Raw genomic sequence first — 21,489 nt, 5'->3', positions numbered from 1 at the left:
TTTCTTTAGAATCCACTCATTCCATCAGTCTCACCAAACATTATAGTCTAATTTTATCCATTTTTAACTTCATGTAGGTGGAATCCTACAATACAAATTATTTTGTGTCTTGCTTTTTTCTCTCTCAAAATTCTGTTTATGAACCCATGCCATCACTTGTAGCTGTGTTTGTTTTTCCTTGCTGTATAGTATTCCATCACTTATCTATTCAGCTGTTGAGGGACATTTGAATTGTTTCCAGTTTGGATCCTGCTTTGAACATCCTTGCATACATCTCCTAGTGCCCGTTTGCACACATGTCTCCAGTGTGTACACAGAGGAGTGAGATGGCTGGGTCATGGGATATACCTGGTTACCTGCATGAAAAATTGCACACATTGCTTGTACCACATCCTCACCAACACTTGGGGTTGTTGGACTCTTTAATTCCTGCTCATCAGGTGGTGTGTGCTGGTAATCCAGCTGGCTTCCATCCCCATACTCATGGTGGCTCACGCATTTCATTCAGGTGACAGCCTTGTGTTCTGCCGGGCACTGAGGATGGATAAGAGATGCAGTCCCTGTCTCCCGGGCATGCGAGGGAAGTGCAGTCATCTCGGCCAGGGGGCTGCCGGGGCCCACGGGCACAGGAGCAGGGCCTGGAGGAGTGGGAACTTCCCAGGCGTTCACGCTGGGGAGACGGCCGGACGGGGCAGGGAGAAGAGAGGGCCTGCCTGCAGGCGACGAGCTGCCCGCAGGGACCCGGCCCTTTGGCCGGGCTGCAGCTACCGCTGGAGAGGGGAGCAGGAGCAGAGCGGCGGCCAGCAGCAGGTCCAGTGCCTGGCTCACCCCCCAGGGACGGTGGGGAGCTGTGGAAGGATTAGAGCAAGGGAGTAGCCCATCAGGTCTGCTGTGAGGATGAGCCAGAGGCGGCCACTGCTGGCGAGGGTTACCGGCAGTGGAGGCCCCAAGAGGCACATTCCATCCCTCAGCCCCGCTTCACCTGGGCTGGCCCATCATCGAAGGACCTGTCCTCACCTCAGCCCTGGCTTTGGTCAGAGAGCAAGGTGCCGTCTGCCTCCATCTGACCTCACGCCTGGCTCCCTCTGTCTCTCCCCTCCAGCTGCATGGCCATCTTGTCATTCTCCAAACGCGCCAGGCACGGCACCCGCTCGGGGCCTCTGCACCTGCCGTCCCCTGTCTAGAGCGCTCCTTCCCAAATAGCCGCCCGGCCCACTCCCTTGCCTCCCTCTGATGTAAGCATGCAGCAATGTCACCTCCGTGCTGAGGCTTTCTCTTTCCAGGATGACCCAGGCCTTGCGTGTGCTCGGCAAGCACGTGGCCGCTGGGCCTGCCCGGCCCCTCTGAGCTGCCCACAGCCCCCCTGCTCTCCTCCTGAGTCCCTGTCACCTGTGGACACACTGTATCCACCGGAGGGCCCCTGGGGTGAGATCTGGGCCAGAGTCTGAGCTGTTGGTTGCTGTGGCCCCAGCGCCTAGGGCCGCACGCTGCCTGGGACACCGTAGTGGCCACCAACAGGCCCAGAGGAAGGAATGGGGCCGCTCGGTCAGTGGCAGGCACAGCCCGCGGCCCCGCCGCGCCCGCAAGCCACTATGCTCACTGAGGCCTCCACGTGCCGGCCACGTCGGCGTGGTCCTTGTCCTGCCCACGCTGCTGCTGGGAAGGCACCCTGGTTGTCCCCATCCTACAGATGAGAAAACCGAGGCTCGGCTCACTCAGCTTCCCCGACGCCAGAGCCTGAGCTCTGTCGCTGTGCTCCCCAGTCCCCTTGCTGGGCAGATGGGGAAACGGGCCCAGAGCACGGCGGGCATTTCCCCAAAAGCGCTCAGCAAATAACCCCCCGGGTCGGAACAAGGAGCCTCCTCTCGGCATGGCCTCCAGACTTCTGCAGAAGGCAGGCCTCTGCCAGCCCCCAGAGGCACATCTGGGCCCCCACCCCGGGGCTGGCGGAGGCCGGGCTGTGCCCTGCCCGCCCCTCACGAGCGTGTCCCCCACAGAGCTGTACCACTTCAGCATTCAGGAATCGGCCCCCGTGGGCACCGCCGTGGGCCGGGTGAAGGCCGAGGACTCGGATGTGGGCGAGAACACCGACATGACTTACCACCTCAAGGCGGAGAGCGGCAGCGAAGGCAGTGTGTTCAAGGTCACCACAGACAGCGACACGCAGGAGGCCATCATAGTAGTGCAGAAGGTGCGGCTGCCTCAGGAGGGAGGCGGGAGGCAGGCCCAGGGGCAGCGGGGTCGGGGAGGCCTCTGACAGTCCAATGTCTGACCTCATTCCACTCCGGGTGCTGAGTCTCTAGAGACCCAGGACCAACCTGGGAAAACACTAATGCTCTCTATCATTCCTGTTTTTCAAATGAGAAAAAGGAGGCACAGAGAGGTTAAGTGATGTAGTTGAGGTTGCACAGCTGCTTATTGAAGCCAAGATTCAATCCAGATTTGAATCCATGCTTTTAAACATGACAGTGTGCTGTTTCAACTCTGTTCAAGGTCCTTCACGCTCCTAATTCCTCCTAATTCCTTTAATCCTTACCTTTCCTTCTAAAGGAGAGAGGTCATTATCCACATTTTTATAAGTGAGAAGGCTCAAAGAGGAAAAGGGGCTTGCCCAAGATCTTACCGGTCAGAGACAGAGCTGGGGTTGAAGAATGCTCAGACCATTCCAAAACTCTTTCCTGAGTCTAACAGGAAATTCCTTACAACTCACTGGCCCCAGAACCAAACGCTAAAACTGCAAACGTGACTTTCCCTAGAAGAAGGAGCCGGAGGTCAAATGAGGACGCAAAAACTCCCTCCTGCAGGGCCTGGCCATGCGCTCGGTCACTCAGGGCTGCGCAGGCCTTTCAGACGGTCTGCTCGCTCTCCCACAGGAACTTGGAACCCCTGCACTGTCCTGCAAGTTCTCAGGAGCCTTTGCATACCTCCAGGGACAGGAGGCTCACCCCAGCTCCTGACCACCCCCTCTTCCTCCCACCCCGCCAGAACCTGCCCTCTTAGGTCCCTCGGCAGCCTAAGCTCTGCCCTGACTCCACACGGCCAGCTGCCCCCAACTCCTTTCCTGTCCCCCAAGCCCAGAGTGACTGGCTCTCTGCCTGGCTCTGAGTGTAAGGCCCCAGCTCCCAGGTCCTGGGCTGCTTCCCGGAGGATGATAACAGCACAGCGAATACTTTAATAAAGCGCTGCCCACGCCCCAGAGCCCTTCCACCGCATCTGCAGGGTCAACGCCTTCGGTCCCCACGGCAGCCGATCGTGGTCTATTTTATCAATGAGAAACTGAGGCCCCGACTTCCGTAACTCACTCAAGGTCATGTGCCGAGCAGAGATGGCCCAGTAGGGACATGGCCAGTGCTCGGGCTCAGGTCCACCCTTCTAAGCCCTGTGTGGTTTTCAGTCTCCTGGCCTCTGTGTGTGCTTCCTGTAAACTGAGCCCATTTCACAGATGAAGAATGGCCCAGAGAGGCCCGGCATCCCAGAGCAGCAGAATCAGGCCCAAGCCTGGCCTCCAGACCCAGCAGGGCACGTGCTCACGGCCCCCCAGAACTGCCCCGTCGCAGCTCTGTGAGCACCAGCCTACTCTGGCAGCGGCGCCTGGGGTGTCTGTGTGGCAGAGCCCTGCCTGATTGATGAGCGGGCTCCAGAGTCTCGCTAGCTCCCAGGCCAGGCCGGGCCGCTGCCTGCCTCCCTGCATCCTGCTTTCCCAGGCGACAGGATGGAGGAAGGAGGCGTCCATTCGTGCTGCTGGGGAAGGTGGGTGAGGGCTTCTGGGGGGACAGCCAGACGCCCTAAGCAGGGCACCTGCCCCTGGGTCTCCAGGTGCAGCCAGGGGTCACCCATCAGGGTCACCCATCAGCACCCACAGGCCCAGCCTGGGTTCCGCCAGACCCAGAGGGAGGCTCCTCGCTCTTTGGGCTCAGCTCACAAGAGAGAGCTGCTCTCTCCTGGGTGCCACGGACCATCCCTCACTTGCCCTGCAGCCCAGAGAGGCCAGCTGGAATGCCAGAGTGGCCACTAGCTGCAGGGGAGCAGGACAGGAACCCAGGGCCCCGGGGCTGCAGATCCAGCACCTGCCTGTTCCTCTCCCGGCCTTAAGAGCCAGGTTCAGAGTCACGCCACCGGGGTTCAAATCCCGGCTCTGCTAGCGGTTAACTGCGTGGCGACCTTGAGCCAGTTCCTGCGCCTTTCTGGTCTCAAGTTCAGGTGTACAATGAGATAGTAATAAAGTGTGCCTCCCAGGGTTCTGATAAGATTGAGCTGATATAATTACAGCACCAGCACCTGTTAAGTGCTCTGTGTTTGCTCAAAAATTTAATAAGCTGTCCCACCACACGGGGGGCAGGCAGGACATGTGGGTGTCACCCTCAGCCTTGAGTGGCTGTTCCTAGGCAGGACCATCCCCTGGGTGTCTCTGCCTGGACCTGGAAAGGGTGGGTACGGGTTTCTGACAGCCAGTGCCCCGTGCAGCCCTGACGACCGGACCCTGCACAGGCCGCCTGGGACAGTGGCCAGCCTGGCTTCCTCCGCACCCGCTGACAGCCCTCTGCTCTCCCCAGCGCCTGGACTTCGAGTCGCAGCCCGTGCACACCGTGGTCCTGGAGGCCCTCAACAAATTTGTGGACCCCCGCTTCGCCGACCTGGGCACTTTCCGCGACCAGGCGATCGTGCGCGTGGCGGTGACCGACGTGGACGAGCCCCCCGAGTTCCAGCCACCCTCCGGCCTCCTGGAGGTGCAGGAGGACGCGCAGGTGGGCTCCCTGGTCGGCGTGGTGACGGCGCGGGACCCCGACGCCGCCAACCGGCCCGTCCGGTGAGACCCCCGCCCGGGGCCGACGCCTGCTGCCTGCTCTCTCGCCACCACCCGCGACAGACGGCGGGCAGAGGGGGAGGCGGGAGGAGGAGGAGGTGGACCGGAGCTGGACAGAGGGAGAGGCGGGAGCCAGAGAGCAGAAGGGCAGAGGAGGGGACCTCGAGGGGGACAGGAACGGGGACAGCAGGGAGTGGGGACAGCGGGGAGGAGGCCAGAGGCCCCGGAGGGTCCTCTTCCCAGCCAGTCCCGACCGGCTCCTCCTCTGGCCCCCGCCTCTGTCCCGGCACCCCGGGGCTCTACCAGACGCCTCCCGCTGGCCAGTGTTCAGAGCCGAGCTCCTGTCCCTCCACCAAAGGGAAAGCAAAGCCCGAACCCCTAGGTCATCTTGAGTCATCCCAGCCCGAGTGACCCGTCCACCCTTCTAGGTGTCCAGGTCACCGGTGCTGGAGGCACCTCGACTGCCACTCACACACACCCCTCCCTCCAGTCCCTCAGCAAAGCCCCTCGTCCCTGCCTGGGAAAGGCAGGCAGAACCCGACCAGGCGCAGGGCACCGGCAGCCAGCCAGATCCAGGCCACCGAACCCTCTGGCAGGCGTCCCCGCAGTGGTCTGCGTGCTGGGCCCCCTGCTACACCCTCGCCCCTCTCTGATCCACAATAGGTGCAGGAGCCAGCCAGTCCTGCCCCTGCACCAAGCAGAGCTTGCCCGCCCAGAGCGCCTGCTGGGCTCGGGATGAGGGAAGCCACGCCCTCGCGTGGCCCCGCCCACCCGGCGGCTCACGTCCCCCCTCCCCGCAGACCCCTCTCCCGCGCCCACGCTGCTCAGTCACACCCGCCTGCTCCCATACCCCAAGGACACCGAGCTGGCCTCCGCCTTGGGGTCTGGGCCACTGCCGGTCCCCAAGCCTAGAATGTTCTCCCCCGGATAATCCCCTTGCTTGTCCTCTGGCTTGCTTTGTTCAGAAGTCACCCTCTCGGGGAGGCCTTCCTGCATTCCTCTCTGTCTGTCACACTGTCCTCGCTGTCCCTCTGTTTCCGGTTAAGGAGCTACCTGGGTTTTTTGTTTTGGTTTGGTTTTTGATGTTTTGTTTGTCTCTGTCACTAAAAGCCCAGCCCCATGAGGGTACGGGCGTGTTCCCCACTGTGTCCTCGGGACCCACCCCTCCCCAACGCTGATCGAATATATGGTAAATGAATGAAATGCTTAAAGAGAGGAAGACTGGGGCGGAAACAAACTCTCAGAGAAGCCAGCCATGAGAGGAAGAGAGAGAGGGAGAGGGAGAGGCTCGAGAGGCAAGGGCCCTGGAGAGAGGACGGGAGACCAAAGGAGCTGAGACCCCTGCCTGGCAATGCAGAGACAGACAGGAGCCTTGGAGAGAAGGGAAGAGAACCAGGAAGGGAAAGAACAGAACCAGGAGAGAGAAAGGCAGAGCAGGAGGGAGGCAGATGGTGTCCCCGGAAGGACCTGGGAGCTGCAGGGGTCACAGGATCCTAGGCTGGAAGGCCAGAGAGAAGAGGAGAAAAGAAAGGCTGTAGCAAAAGCTGATTCAGAGGAGGGGGTCAGGGTCACAGCCGTTGTTCAATGAGTGGGGAATGACTGGGGCTCCCTGGTTCCTCCCTAAACCCCCTGCACATAGTCAATGAGTAATGCCTAAGCTGATTCTGTGCCTCACTGTGCTGAGAGTTGAGAAGAGGGAAAGTTAATTTGAGGATCTCTGCATTGCACAATTCCAGAGATAACATTCCCATCATCATCTATCGGAACAGTCCTGTTGGCATTGTACAGTGCCCAGCCTGTGCAAGCTTACTTAGCAACCCTAGGTAATGGGACACAAAGATGCTGCAGTGTTTAAGTGCCCATAGGCTCTTAGACTGAGATGCAGACTCAGGGGTCTAGGAAGATTTCCTGGAGGAGGCAGGAATTGAGCTGAGCAGGGCATCTGGGTCTGGTCAGGTGTAAATATGAGGGGAAGGGCCTTCCGGGTAGAGGAATGGCTTGTGCTAATGTCCAGCGCCAGGAGACAAGGGAAGACAGGGAGAGCTGCGGTGGAGGGAGGAGAGCAGGCACCCAGGTGAAGTCTGATGGAGCCTCCAGGGCCCTCCACCCAGAAGCCCAAATGCCAGCACTCCGCCTGAGCACCCTGCTGCCGCCTCTGGTCTCCACTCCCTCCCGCCTGGCCGGCCTGCAGCCTCGAATCAGCCCTCAGCCTTGGCCTGGCCCCAGACTCTCCAGGGAGGCCTGTCACCCCTGTTTGTGGGGAAACTGCGGGGGATGTTCTGCTGGCTGTCACCGGGAGCTACTACCGGTGCGGGAGCGCAGGGGCCAGGTCAGCGCGCCTCCCCTGCTCCGCCCCTGTCTTCTCCCGCCCCCTCCTGCTTTCGTCTGCGAGGAGAGGGCCAGCTTTGAAACTTGCTTCTCCCCTCCTTTCATCTTCTCTGCTGGCCCTTCCCCGGCTCCTCAGAAGAGGCTGGAGGAGCTTGAGGCGGGCCAATTTAACACCCCTAACCTTCACCCAGCTCCCCTCGGGGCCTGCCTGAGCCGCAGCCAAGGGCCGAGCCCAACGAGAGGCCGGTGCGGGTCTGCGCCAGTCAGACCGGTTCTCACGAGCGCGTCCCAGGTCCCAGCTCCAGGGTCACTGATAGGTGAGCGCTGCTGTCCCATGCAGCGGGGAAACAGGGTCAGACGAGATCCCTGCCAACATACGCCCAAGAGGCTCTGTGAATAGGGAGCAGGGGTCCGGCGCTTGGGGTCGAGTGGTCAGGGATGAGAAGGAGCTGCGATCAGGACAGAGTGTCCGTGCGAGCCATCTCAGTGGAAGGAGCAAGATGCTCAAGGGCTCTGGGCAGGCAGGAAGCAAACGGATGTGCTCCCGGAAACAAAGAAATGAAGAGGGACCCTGGGAGACTTTGCCTAGCACAATCTGTGGGGCACAGCGGGCACCTGGTCACTAGAGAAATGTGCTGTCCCGGGTGGTTTTCCTGAACCTCTACACGGGGAGAGTGGAAGCTGACTTACAGTGTTGCGCTCGCCTCTTACGAGGTATTACACCCATTTTACAGATGAAGAAACTGAGGGTCAGAGAGGGACAGTGACTTGCCCAAGGCCTCCCAGCCAGAAGTAGGGAAGGACTGGGATCTAACCCAAGGCCGGCTGCTTCTGGAATCCAGCCTCCTGCCATTCCATCCCTGCTGCTTAGTTCTTTGGGGTTAGTGCGGTTCTTGAATTTGTGCTGTGACCAGTCCGGGCGTGGACCACAAAGCCGAGTCGGACATGGGCCGTTGGAAGGCTGGGTGCCATGTGCACAATCCAGGTTCCAGTGGGAGGAGCTGACAGAGGAGCAGGGAGGGCACTTGGGGACAAGCTGTGAAGGACCTTGAAGGTCAGGGGAAGACATGAGGCTTTCTCCTACAGGCAGTAGGAAGCCTTAGAAGGTTCTAGAGGGAGGGAGGAAAGTGCTCAGATCTAGGGATCAGGCCACTGAGCAGGCAGACTAGCCATTTATGAGCCCAGCCGTGTTCCCGCCAGTCCCCACCCCGCTGTAAGTCCCCTTTGAACATCAAAGCCAGGATCATAGCCAGGCGTGGTGGCGCACACCTGCAATCCCCGCGGCTTGGGAGGCTGAGGCAGGAGGGTTGCAAGTTCAAGACCAGCGCTCAGTCCCCTAGTGAGATCTGTCTCAAAGATAAAAAGGGCTGGGGACTTGGCTCAGAGGCAAAGTACCCCTGGGCTCAATCCCCAGTACCAAACCAAAGGAAACCAAACCAAACCCAGGACCGTCTCCTCGGGACCAGAGGAAGGGAGCGCGTTTCACCCAGCAGTGCTGTGGGGAGTGGCAGACGCGCCTGGGCTTTGGAATCAGCCGGGACCTGGGTCCAAATCGTAGAATTTTGAGCCAGTCACTGCATCCTGTGAGCTTCGTCTCTAAAATGGGCCTCGCCATAGCCCTGGGCTCACCGTGGGTGTTAAGTGCCTGCTGTGCACAGGTTCTGCGCTCCATCCTCCCGGGTTGGAGGGAGGAGTAAGAGCGTGGCACCTAGTAGGTTCTCAGGAAACACACATTCTTGGACTGGACATATGGTCCCCTTCCTTCTGCGGCCAGTGCTGACCACATACAACTTTCGAGGCATTGAGGGGCGGGATTTTGATCATGCACATTAAAAGGTGAAAGTCAAGGACAGGGTGGACGAGCAGAGAGGGCCCCTTGATGGAGCAGCACAGGCAGCACCATGTGTCTGAAGAGATTTCCGCCCCTAGCAGCCTCGGGGGGCTTCGCGGTCCGCCTGCTGCGTGTACAACACTCACAAGGCGGAACGCCACAAGGTGTGTGCGGCCTGGTCCGCAGCCCTTGGTGCTTATCAGGCCTGCGTGTGCTCTGCATGCACATATTGTGTAGGAACACCCCACGCTTCCCCAGACCAGGAAGCAGTACCCGCCGCCATCTCACCCTGACCCTCATGTCACAGGTGGGGAGTGCCACAGCCATGCTGGGCTCCTTGGGAGGTCTTAGCCCTGGACGGACATGGGCTGGACCTGGCTCTGCTACTCACTAGCCCTTTGTAGCCTAGAGCAAAAGTTTCTGGCTTCTCTGAGCCTCAGTTTCCTCAACTGTAAAGTGGGACGGGTGGTACTACCTGGGAGGAACTGAGGGGCTCGTGCAGGTGAAGTCCTTTTGCAGGCTGTACACATAAAAAGTGAGAGCTGATCCATGTATCATGTTAAACATGCTTCATTGGTAGTCACAACCAGCCTGTGAGAAGAGTATTAGCTCCATTTTTAAGAAAAGGAACCTGAAGAACAGAGAGATTAAGTGACTTACCCAAAGTCACACAGCTAGTTCCAAACCCAGGCAGATGGGCATCAGATCTACACTTCCAATCAGCATTCCCAGGCCTCCCTTGCACACATGGGCTAACATAAGTGTGTTTACATGAGCATGCACATACACACTGGCCTGTATGTACTCATATCCTTGCACTGTCCCCTCCCACCCCCACCTGCTCTGGTTCCTGGCATGAGAAGCAGCAGGGCAACATCTAAGCAGAGCCCCTGGGCCCACAGCCACCTCCCCGACTGACTGCTGGCGATGTCCAGCGTCCACACACAGTGCCGCCCACTCCGGCACACAAACCGCACACTGGGCGGCGGGACTCCTGGGCACGCCCTGCGGGACATTTCTGAATCCTAATTAGAATGACAATTGCTTCCATTCGTGGGTAATTTTCCTGGAACTCGGCTAGACATCTTCTATGCCGTCAGTCCTCCCAGCAACTTGAGAGGCAGGGTTAACATCTCTGTTAAGGCTCAAAGGCGGAAGTGTCTTGTCTGGGGACAGCATGGACCTGCTGCAGACCCAGGGTGGAGCAGCTGCTGGTCCAAATGCAGCTCATCGTCTCATGTGCAGGTATGCACGCATACGCGTGCGCGCGTATACATACACACACACACACACACACTCATGTCACACAAACACACTTTCCACCCACACACAGACCAGACACGCCACTCGTGTGTGTACCTGCACAAGAGGTGCGCCAGCTCCCTCTGCCCCAGGTCTGCCAGGCCACAGTCCTTGTCACATTCGGAAACCCTCCCACTCACTCCCGGCTTCCCTCGGCTGGAACAAAACACCTGTGTTCAGCCAGCCGGCCGACTGTGTTGACCCGCAGCTGGTCAATGGCGGCCGCCCCCTGGCCTTGGGAACAGCTGTCTCCACGTAGGTTCCAGCTCAGTCTTTCCCCTCTAGGAGGAAACAAAGGAGAAACACTGGAGGTGGGGTGGAGAAGGAGGAGGAGAGAGGTCTAAGCAGTGGGGAGGAGAATCGGGAGCCCAGTCCCTCCAGCCCTGGCCTCCCTGCGCCCTACCCTCCACCCACAGCGTCCAGAGCGGCTCTGAGATTCCTTCCAGCTGTGCCACGCTCAGCGCCTCCTTCTTCCTCTTTGGGACCCAAACATCTGACAGGACCAGGTGGTTGGGGGACGGGGGACAATGAGTCCCAAATTTGGGTATGCGTTTCAATTCTGCAACAGAGTCACTGTGCAACCCTGGGCAGGGTTGTGGCCAGCCCAGATGGCAGCTTTGTGTAAATAAGACTAAGCTCCCCAGCCCAATCTGCGGAGTTCCTCTCCGGCCTGGGGCACAGGGCTGGCAAGCAGAGAGCTGGGTGAAATTCGTCCCTCTTCCCCGCTCCGGCCTGGGTCCTCCATGCATAACGCCACCTGCACAACCGAACGCTGCAACCCTAAGTTTGGCAAGTTTCCTCTCTGAGCCTCAGCGTCTTCATCTGCAAAGTGGGGAGATCATGTCAGCCTCACAGGATGTCCGGCAGGATCCTCACCTGTCTCCTTTGCCCCTTTGTCCCTGGTGCCTAGCACAGACCAGGACAGAGAAGGTACCTGGTCGTGTCTGGCATGAAGGAAGGAGCAGGGCATGGCTGGGGAGGACGCCAACGGCCAGGCGAGCATGTGCCAGGGGAGGAGTTACCGTCTTGCCCCTGGACCTCCCCGCTCAGTGGGACCCAGGCCCAGCATAGGGACAGGAAGAAGTGTTAAAGCAGGGATTCAGGAGGACTGGCTTGTAAGGCCCACTCTTCCCGTGTGCACAGCCCTCTACAGTTTGCCTTCACTCCTCCACAGCAAATATGAGGAGTCTCAGCTCCTCCCTGACCCACGCCAAGCTTCTTCCAGATGAGCAAAAGGAAGTCTTGTCCAAAGTCACACAGGCAGAAGATTCAAGCCCAGCTGAGTGCGCTCTGACCCCTGCCATCCCGAGGGGTCATCTCCATCAAAGAGGTGGAGAAACTGAGGCCCAGGGATTTTGGGGCCATGTAGCCAGATGCCCCTGAAGGGTCACCCCAGGCTTGGGGCTCCCAGCAGCCAGTTTCTGGTGTCCTCGCCTCCCCGGGACTCAGTTTCCCTCTCTGGGATGTGGGGGAGGGCCAGTGGCTGGGGCTCAGCCCGCCCCAGGATGCTTTGTCCTGGCTGCACAATGAGCCTTTGCCTGGCTTCGAGGCCTTTGTCTGTGGCGCAGCCGCTGTGCGCCCCCACCGGTGTTATCAGCGCCGGGAAGCGGAGGCTGGCGCTGGCGGGGCCTCTCTGGGCCGCCGCCGCCCGAGACATGTGTTGGACACGGGCCTTTCAGGCCTGGAGCCGCTGCACAAAGGCCCGGGAAGAAGGCGGAACAAAGGGCTTTTTCACGCGGCAACTGAAAAGCCGCAGATTAGCTCACGCGTGCTGCGCAGGCGGCAGGAGCCGGGACCAAGCCCCAGACCCTCCCCGCAGCCGGCGCCGTCTTGCTGCCTCCACCTTGACCTCCAGAGAAGGCTCAACTCCCCCTCTTTCCTGATCAAAACTTTCCATCGCCCCCCAGGACACATCGAGCCCGCGTGTCGCGGCGCCTGACTCTCCCGCTTCCCATTTGTAATTATTTGTACCATTAACCGGTCCCTGGATCATTTCCACGCCCTCTGTCCCCACTGCCCTGAATGCCTTCCCCAGGCCCCTTCTCGCCATCAAGCCCAATTCCAGGGTCACCTATTTTGGAAAGGTAAGATTGGGACCTCTGTAACTGTATCAGGCATGTTGCCTTTTCTCAGAAGCAGCAAGCGCGGGTGCAAATTACAATTACCCCCATTCCCCTGCTGAGGAAACTGAGGCTCAGAAAGACAGGGAGGCCCACGGGCACAGCAGGCACCGGCCACCTGCGAGGCAGACCCAGGTGCCTCCCTCTGGGAAAGGGTTTCTCTGCCCGCCCGTGTCCGGGCAGGTGGAGTGGGAAGGGATATGTGGACACGGGCTCCATCCGGCATGGGGCACCTTCAATCAGCCCCGCCTGCCTCCGCAGGTACGCCATTGACCGCGACTCGGACTTGGACCAGATCTTCGATATTGATGCAGACACGGGCGCCATCGTGACGGGCAAGGGACTGGACCGTGAGACGGCAGGCTGGCACAACATCACAGTGCTGGCCATGGAAGCTGGTGAGCTGGGTGACACCACCAGGCAAATTGAGGGGCGGGGCAAAAACTGAGGGGTGGGTCCAATGGCTGGGGCGGGGCAAAGATTGGGCTGTCAAAGTCTATGGGGGCGGGGCCAATGTTGGAGGCGGGGAAAACAGTAAGAAACTGGGCAAAGATCCCACCTGGGTGGAGGTCACTGCAAAAGCTGGTCTGCGGCATAAAGAGCCTGGAGGGGTCCCAAGCCAAGAAGATAGGGCTAGTTTTGAGGCCAGCTTTCTTCTGTTGTTTATTGAGCAACTACTTGCCAGGCCCTGTTGTAGGACTTGGGAACACAGCCTTGACCAAGGCAGAAAAGTCCCTATCCTAGGTCATCAGCAGGCTGAGAGCCAGGGTGTGCATGACGTCAGATGATATGAGTGCTAAGGAAGAACGAGAGAAGAGCGGGGCAAGGGGCTTGGAAGGAAGAGGGGCACAGATTCTCTCAGGGTGAGGCCTGATAGAAGACATTTCTACAAAGACCTCAGTAGGGGGAGGGCCTCGTGCTGCCTCTGGAAGAAGAGCAGCCCAGGCGCAGAGAGCAGTCAGTGCAAAGGCCCTGCAGTGGCTCAGCCCCATGCCAGAGGAGCAGCAGGCGGGCGGGCATGGTTGGTGAGGGTCGGAGTAGTTGGCCATGGTGGGGTCTTTAGACTCTGCTCCTGATACCAGAGTCACAGGAGGGGTTGGAGCAGAGGAGGGACTTTGATGGCTTGCCTGGAGCAGTAGCAGACAGGCTGGAGATGAACCCGCAGGACCTACTTTGGGGCTGACCTGAAGGTGAGAACTGGAGAGGAGACAGGGATGACTCTGAGGTGCTTGGCCTGAGTTTCACACACTGCAGGCAGTTCGGCACAGCTGAGAAGTTTCTGGAACAGTATGTGTGTGCACATGCGTGTATATGTGTGAGAGAGAAGTTGGCACAGCTGGGGGTCTGAGACGTGGGGTCCAGAAAAGCGAGGCCATGGAAGTGAGGATCAGAGGGCGCAGGGATGCACGGGGACCCAGGAGAGGGCAGAGGAGAGTGCCCGCAGGGCCCCGGCCTCCCCCTGCTCTCCAGAGGACACACACACACACACACACACACCTCAGGAGTCCACAGAGCTGCTGGGGCAATCACGGCACCAGGTTGCAGGGGGCAGCTCTGCTCTGCTCTGCCCAACGGCCCCCTACCTCCACGCTGCTGGCTTCCTCCCGCTTCCAGCCCCACCAGCCCATTCCGGCCGAGGAAGTCCCTAGGCTGAAGTTCCCTTCCTCTCTTTCAACTGCGGTTTAAAAGAAAATACAAAGCTGACTCAGACCTCAGCGCCTGCTGCTCCGGAGCCTTTGAATCCACTCCTGCTCCCCTTGAAAGAGATAACAAAGGTGGCTGGAGAAGAAGCCACCTCCCTCCTCCCTGAACCTGCTCCCTGGGCAGCGGTGGAGGCGCCAGGCTGCAGGCAGAGCCAGGGGGTGAGAGCCTCTCCCTGCCCGCTGGACGTGCCCCCACCAACCTGTCACACGCCTGATGTGCCACCACTGGCAAGTCCCTTCTTGGGTCAAGCATTGTGCTTCTACCCAGTGGGTCTCTTGCAGAGAGAGCGGCAGGTCTGTGATGCCACCGCTTGACAGATGAAAGGGGCCCCTCCTCCACACAGGCTGGATGAGTTCCACTTAACGTGCATCCTGGGCTCCACGCTTTCTAGCACGTGCTTTTATCGAATCCTGATCAGTAGCATGATCAGCGCCCATTTTACTCTTGGAAAAACTGAGGCTCAGAGAATCAGGTCTGGCCGAGGACGTGCGGTGGCCGAGCTGGGACTTGGATGCATCTCTGCATGGCCTTCTTTTCCCTGACAGTCTGCTCTCAGAGCCCCACCCCATCCCGCCACCAACCCCAGCGACTAACCCAGGTGGGGAAGGTGAGTCCTGAAGGAAGACTGGCCCCTGTGTCTGAACTGCGGCCCCGCCCCAGCCCCGCCCCCGTCGGTAGCCAATGGGGAAAACAAGTGGTTCCGCCCACAGAGCCGGTGGGAGGGCGGAACTGGAGGAGGAAAGCGGGCTTGGGACTTAATAAGTGCTCACCTAATGATTGTCCGATGGCCTGGACCCTGGGCACGTGACTTGAGGCCAGGCACTTTAGTGATGTGTTGACTCTACAACTGCCCCCAGTGTGTGGATGAGGAAACTGAGGCTCAGAGGGCAAAAACTTTTGTCCCGATTCCCAGTCCCAGCCTGTCTGCCAGCTGCCCTTCCCGTGGTACTTCCTTGATGCTGGCACAAATCAAGAGCTGTGGCGAATAACCCACCCACTCTGCCTTCTTGCCATCTCCAGGAGATAAGAACAAGATTAGTGTCCTATCCCCATTTTCCAGATGACGAAAGAGAAGCTCAGGGAGGAACAGCAATAGCCCCAAGACCCCAGAGTGAGTCCCTGCAGGCCCAGGACCTGTCCTAGGTTTCCCGCCCCCAGGAGCCAACCGAACCCCAAGGGCAATGCCAGTGGGCCTGCCCTCCTGGCCCTGTGTCTTCCTCTGGAAGTGTCCGTTTGTCGTTTTCGAAACAGAGGGATGGTGCGGGGGAGTCATGGCAGCCCCACCTGCTCCCAGGCGCAACAAACACGAGGTGACAAGAATCAGAGGGGAAATATTTATACACAGCCGCGGAGCTTCCTGCACACCTCAGAGAATGTGGCCCTCAGCGGCAAGCGCCGCCTGTCATCCCAGATTACCTCAAAGCCTCCCAACCCACTTAGTATGCCGGCTCCCCGCTCCCCGAACTTCTGAGTCATCCATTCTGCCCATGCAGACGCTCCTTCCACTGACATTATCTTTAACGTTTTGTAATCATGAAATATTAATGACCGATATTGAATTTAAAGTACAATTTGTGTCTGAATCCTTCGGTGGAAAGGGCAGTTGTAAAGGGACAGTCTTCAAAGAGGCTTGGTGGGGTGGGGGACTTGGAAAGGCTTGCCGGGTAGGGCATGCCCAGGGCCGCATCCAGCAGGCTGGGAAGATACCGGCTGGCTGACCAGGACAGCAAAGCGGTCACCTTAACCAGACCTGCTAGAAGCTCCCCCACCTGGGTCACCCCGGCCAAGTCACATCTCACAGCACGCAGCATGTCCCTTCCTGCCACCAATTTTTAGATGCATTTATTTGCATATTTAGTGACTCCCCTCTTTCCCAGCATCTTCCACGAGGACGGGGTCTGATCTGTATCTGTAACTTTCAGTACCTGCCAGGTGCATAGCAGAGTGTGTGAATATTTACCAAAGGGACAAACAGCCAGTGGGGACACAGAACAGCGTGGAGCACGGGTGGAGACGGGCACTGAATGTCTCATCTACACAACGTGAGCCATTGGACCACCTTATTGGGTCACTGGGGAATGATAAGTAGCGATAAGAGCAGCTTGTACTTATTTAAAGCGTACAGTACACAGACCTTGGGCTGTGTGTTATATAGAACATAATGCCCTCAAGGGATTAGACGTCCCACGTGGCAAGTGCCCAGCATGGTGTGTGGCACCCAGCAGGTGGAATTAATAGCCAGGTAAGGTGTCTGAGGCTGGATGCAGTGGCACGCCTGTAATCCCAGTGACTCGGGAGGCTGAGGCAGGAGGCTCAAAAGTGCAAAGCCAGCCTCAGCAACTTAGCGAGCCCTGTCTCAAAATTAAAATATAAAAAGGGCTGGGGATGTGGCTCAGTGGTTAAGTGCCCCTAAATTCAATCCCTGGTACTAAGAAAAGGGGGAGCGGAATCTGAAGGGAGAGGGATTGTCGGATGGCAGACTCGAGCCTCGGACCCCACCGCCCCCTGCTTCAGCCGGGGAGACTGGGCCCCGCCAGGGAAAGGTCCATTGCCCTTGACGCTTTCTGACTCCCCTCCAGTGCTCCTTGGAGGGCCACAGAGGGAGGAGCGGGGTGGCTGCAGAGTGCTCTGTCTCCTTCAGCAGCTTCTCCCCATGTCCCCCTTCAGTCAAGGTTCTCTGAGGGCCTCTTGTCATCCACCCCACCAGCCTGGGCCGGGCCCTGGGATCTGGTGATAAACATGCGTGGCCACGGCCCTGGGCTCACAGGAGGCCAGGGGAGAGGCAGGCCAGCTGTCAGCTATAGCAGAAAAGTTAGAGGGCCGTGGCGTTCCTGGGGAGCAGCCAGCGCCTGGCCCACCCAGAGGGGGCGGCAGGAAGGGGTGTCTGAGGGAGTCTCAAGGGCCAAGGGGGATTTCTGAGTACCTGTATGCGAGGCCTGGAGGCTTGGCGGCCCTGCCCATTCTGAGGACAGAAGGAGAGGTGTGGCTGGAGACTGGGGCTGGGAAGAGCTGGAGCAGGTGGGCTGGGTGAGGGCGAGGGGACAGGCCTGGAACGTCCCCTGCTGAATCCAACATCTCTTAGAGGTGACAGGAGCCAGGGCAGGTCTTTGAGCTGAAGAGGGCCGCGAACAGATGCGCGGTCCCCATCGCTCCCTCGGGCTCTGGGGAGGGAGGTTGGAACCGACAGGAGGCTACAGGGGACTCGGGCACAGCCCCGTGCTGCGGTGCCCAGGCAGGGCCTGACACATGGGCGGGAGCCTCGGGGAGGCTGTGCACAGGAGGGGTGGACCCCCATCACCAGGGGAGCGTACCCCAGGCCTGCGCTCCTCTGGGACTGGTGATACCAGGGTCCTGTGCCACCTTAGTGCCTAACAGATGCTGGCAGGGACGAAGATTCTGTGGCATCCATGGAGTCTGGGGGAAGCCGGGGGGCCACCCAAATATCAGGAACCCACTTGGCCCCTAGGAAAGAGAACCTTCTCCCCTCTGCTTCCCCCAAATTCTGGGGATGCCATGACCTCAGGGCCCCTGCTTCACCAGAAATTCTCCTCGTCCCTCAGAGGAACGAACTTCCCCAGCGAGGTCAAGTCCTCCCACCTCCGTGTGGAAGCCCAACAGGAGGTCAAGGTCCCTGCATCTCGTCCTCTGGTGGAGGCACGTGGGGACAGGACCAGGAGAACCAGGAGGTACCCTCTCCAGAGCACCCCAGCTGCTCACCCAGCACCTCCTCCTCCTTGGTGGTGGGTAATTGGGATGATCAATCTTCCTGCCCAGCTGGCCAGCTCCGCTCAGAGCCTGGTGCTCAGATGCAATTTAATTCCTGAGGAAGGGGGAGGGGCGGGCGTCAGGGCCCCTCCCCGCCCCCCGCTTCCCCCCCTGCTGCCCGCCCCCACTCCCAGGACCTCATTCTTTCCTCTCTCTGGGCATCTTTCTCTGGGATAGCCATTTGTTTTCTGGATGAGAAGACTGGTTCTGAGAAGGGCAGGGAGAGGGTCACAGCACCACGCTGCTCCTCAGAGGGAGGGGTCCTGGAGGGGTGCAGCAGTCCGTCCAGGAAGGCCTTGCCCTCTCCTGGTCCCCTCCCCAGCATCCCCGGTGCACCATGGGGCACAGGCAGGGGCGCCCCAGACAGCACCTTCCCCTCCACACATCTTTATTGAGCAGCTACTATGTGCCATGCGTGCAGCCCTAAACAATAGAGACAGAGGTGCCGCGGGCAGAGAGAAGGAGAAGGAGGACAAGTAGAGTAGGAACCCAGAGGATGCTGGAGGGACACCACTGAGGGGCGTGAAGCAGGGAAGTGATGTGCATGGGTGGCACAGGGACACTGGGACCCCAGGGAAAGACAGAGGGAGAGGTGAGGGATGAGGTCGGGCGGCAATGGCAGGACAATCCGTGGACCTTGTGGGCATGTCCAACTTGACCCATCCTCTGAGTGTAGTTAGGGAGAGCTTCCTGGAGGAGGCAGGACATTTGTATGGGACCTCGAAGGCAAGAAGGTCTGGCACACCGAGGGAGGCAGTACCCTCTGGTGGTCCAAAGTGCCACCTTTGGAATTGGGCCTGTGTTCAAGTCCCAGGTGTCACTTGTTCCCTGCAAGGGAGTCACTTCCCTTTCTGAGCCCATTTCCTCATAACACAGCAATGACATTAGTCCCAACCTCCACGGGAGTGACCAGCATGAAATGAGGCAGAATAGACCCTGAACATAGCAGGAGCTGAGTACGTAGTTGCTGCTGTCCTTCTGGGAAGGAGCACATTCCTTTTGTCTTTAGGCCAGGCCACATGGCCTCTTCCTTCCCACTGTTTTCTAACACCCTCACACTCAGTTTAGTCCAGATGCCAGGTGAGTGACTGCCAGGGGCTGGAGCTTCCTTGGAAGAGCTCTACAGCCTCCTGTCCCACCCCAGGGCCTTTGCACATGCTGATCCTACTCCACAAAACAGTCTTTCCCTTCCCATTACCTTTGCCTGGTTACTTCCTAGCCAGATCTCATCAGAAAAATCTCTTACTCCAAGAAAACATCCCTGCACCCCACCAGGGTAGGACTTCCTGCCTGCTATTCTCCTAGCTCTCCAATGCTCCTTCTCTCAGCTCTTGTCATAGAGGAGTAGCATCTGTCTCTGCCACTAAACCAAGAGACTATGTTGTTCTTGCTCATTGCTGTGTCCTTCGTATAAAGGAGATTCTTAATCCAAAGTTGTCAGCAAAAACCACAAGCCTAGTTCCAAACGGCCCCGTCTAAGCTGTCTCTGCTGTCATAAGGAACTCGGCAGCCCGGCGAGGTAAGAGACCTACCACGTGGCCTAGCAGCTCTCCTGCCCTGAGTCTCGTCTCTTCTGAGGTGCGCTCACACAGCTGCCTAACCTCCTCAGTCCCCTCGGGCCCCCGGGGCTCCACCTGCCACCTCCCCAGCTTCATGGTGAGCCAGCTCACGGAGGAAGCACCGGGCCAGAGCACGTTTAATTTTAATTTAGGAATCGGCTAAGGCTGCGGGCCTGCTCAGCTCCGGGCTGTCAATCAGCCTTCCTCAAGGCTGCATCAATTAGTTTAAAAATATTGAATGTAATTTTGCCTGACACAACATATTGCAGCTACTGCAAAATATAATTTATTTTAGAAGAAGAAATAATTAAACTAATTTGCATGTCAGTCAGCTGAACTGAGATGCCAAGGGGGGAGACTGTGGGGGAGCAAGTCCCCGGAGGGGGCACCTGCCACTGGGCATTGGGGAGGTCAGCCTGAGCCTGGGGCCGAGCAGGAGCTGCCCTCAAACGGACAAACCTCAGGCAGCAGGAGAGCAGGTCCAGTGTATCTGGACCAAGCACTTAGACTCGGGAGGCTCAGGACCCTGCCCTGACTCGGGGGAAACTCCCACCCGTCACTGGGCCTCGGTTTCCGCATCAACGAAATGGGTTTAACAATGGGTCCTCTTAGGGGTGTTTTGAGACTCGCTCAAGGACATCCGCAAGAAAGGTGCTCTCAGTTGGAAAATCCTGCACGGAGGTCAAGGTTAGGCAACTGATGGAGTCTTTGTAAGAGGATAGACGTAGAAATGATCAACAATACTAATTGCGACCAGGAGGGGTTGGGAGAAACCAGTCGAAGGTGACCTGCCAGTCACCCTCGGTCACTTGTTGGCAGTCCTTGATCACCTTAGATTTCCCTGGGGAACAGTTAAAGCAAAAACAATGACCAAGCATCCCGAGCGTTGTGCTGGGATTTTTTTAACGGCGTCTCAGGCAATTCTTATGTATCCAGCCCAGAGAACCAGGTGCCAGGGCAGGCTATAAACGCGGGGCCCCACCCTGGGGATCAGCCCTCGGCATGCCACAGGGGCAGGGCCTTCCCCAGGGGTGACCTGCGACCTTTTAAAAGAGGTTGGTGAGCCCCTGGTGGATCGCACGGCAGTGAGACAATCCTGGGGGTCTCCCAGCAGTAGGAGCCGCTGGGCATCCTGCCTGCCCTGCAGCCTCCCTCTGCATGGCCCGTAGGACCCGGGCTCCCCTCGGCTGCTGCACTGCACTGCGACCCCGCGGCTCCCACAGGCGTGGGCTCCTGGCTGCGGGCCTCGCCCTCCTCTCCCCATCTGTCTGTGGAGCTTCTCTGGCAACACACGCTCTCAAAAATAACGGCTGGCCCGGCACCCGCCGCGCGACTCCCACCTCTCAGCCCTGCGAGGGTCCTCTAATCGCTGAAGCGGCAGATCTGGGTGAGCCGAGGAGATAAGGTGCCCCAGGCTAAGGGGAGCTCCAGAGAGGGGTCGGGTCTGAGCTAACGAAGGACTCCTCCTTCCCTCGACCCCCACGAGGCAGCCCCGCTTGCCCCCACCCCATTTCTCTCTTTATCAACATACAAGCAGCTGCTGTCAGGGCCCTGAGTTCAGAGGAGGAGGTGGCCCACCAGCCCCGCTTGCCCCAGAACTCACGGGGTGCCAGCTGCTGGAAGCTTCCAGCCTGCCACCAAAATAGCTCCCTGCCAGCCCAGCGGGAGACCCCGTCATCCGAGTCAGTGCTTGGAAGTGGGGTGCTGTTTCCTCTCCCAGGATGCCCCCGAGGTCAGTGGCAGGTGGAACAGGTAAGTAACGATCCCGGGGCCAGACAGCTGAGGATGAGGTGCAGAGAGCATGCAGAGCCCCAGGACAGGGAGAGGCCAGAAAGGGACAGCGTGCAGGGTGCTGCTCAGAGGCCAGGCTGGGTGAAGCGCTCACATCTGGAGTCATCTTGAGGATGTCTATTTATTTACCAAACACTTATATAGCACTTGTGTGTGTGTGTGTTTACAGTTTTATGTGGTTTACAGACATTAACCTCTCTCTTAACCAACCTAGTACTATTAGACTTGTTTTGCAGGTGAGAAGCAAGGCACAGAGAAGTTAAGTGACCTGCCCCAGATCACACA

General features: G+C 58.8%; 1 protein-coding gene across 1 annotated transcript in view; it reads left to right on the top strand.

Annotated features, from left to right (window-relative positions):
- Positions 1-21,489, top strand: part of CDH22 (cadherin 22) — a 115,816-nt gene that overhangs the window by 81,455 nt on the left and 12,872 nt on the right. Inside the window, exons 6-8 of the mRNA XM_079127933.1 lie at positions 1,998-2,191; positions 4,554-4,807; positions 12,647-12,783. Coding sequence (XP_078984059.1) covers positions 1,998-2,191; positions 4,554-4,807; positions 12,647-12,783 — 585 coding nt within the window. The remainder of the gene's footprint in view (positions 1-1,997; positions 2,192-4,553; positions 4,808-12,646; positions 12,784-21,489) is intronic.

This window comes from Sciurus vulgaris (assembly GCF_902686455.1).
Source record: "Sciurus vulgaris genome assembly, chromosome: 2".
In the NCBI taxonomy this organism is placed as follows: Eukaryota; Metazoa; Chordata; class Mammalia; order Rodentia; family Sciuridae; genus Sciurus; species Sciurus vulgaris.
Note: the sequence above shows the minus strand (reverse complement) of the source record. Positions and strands in the feature narration are given on the sequence as shown.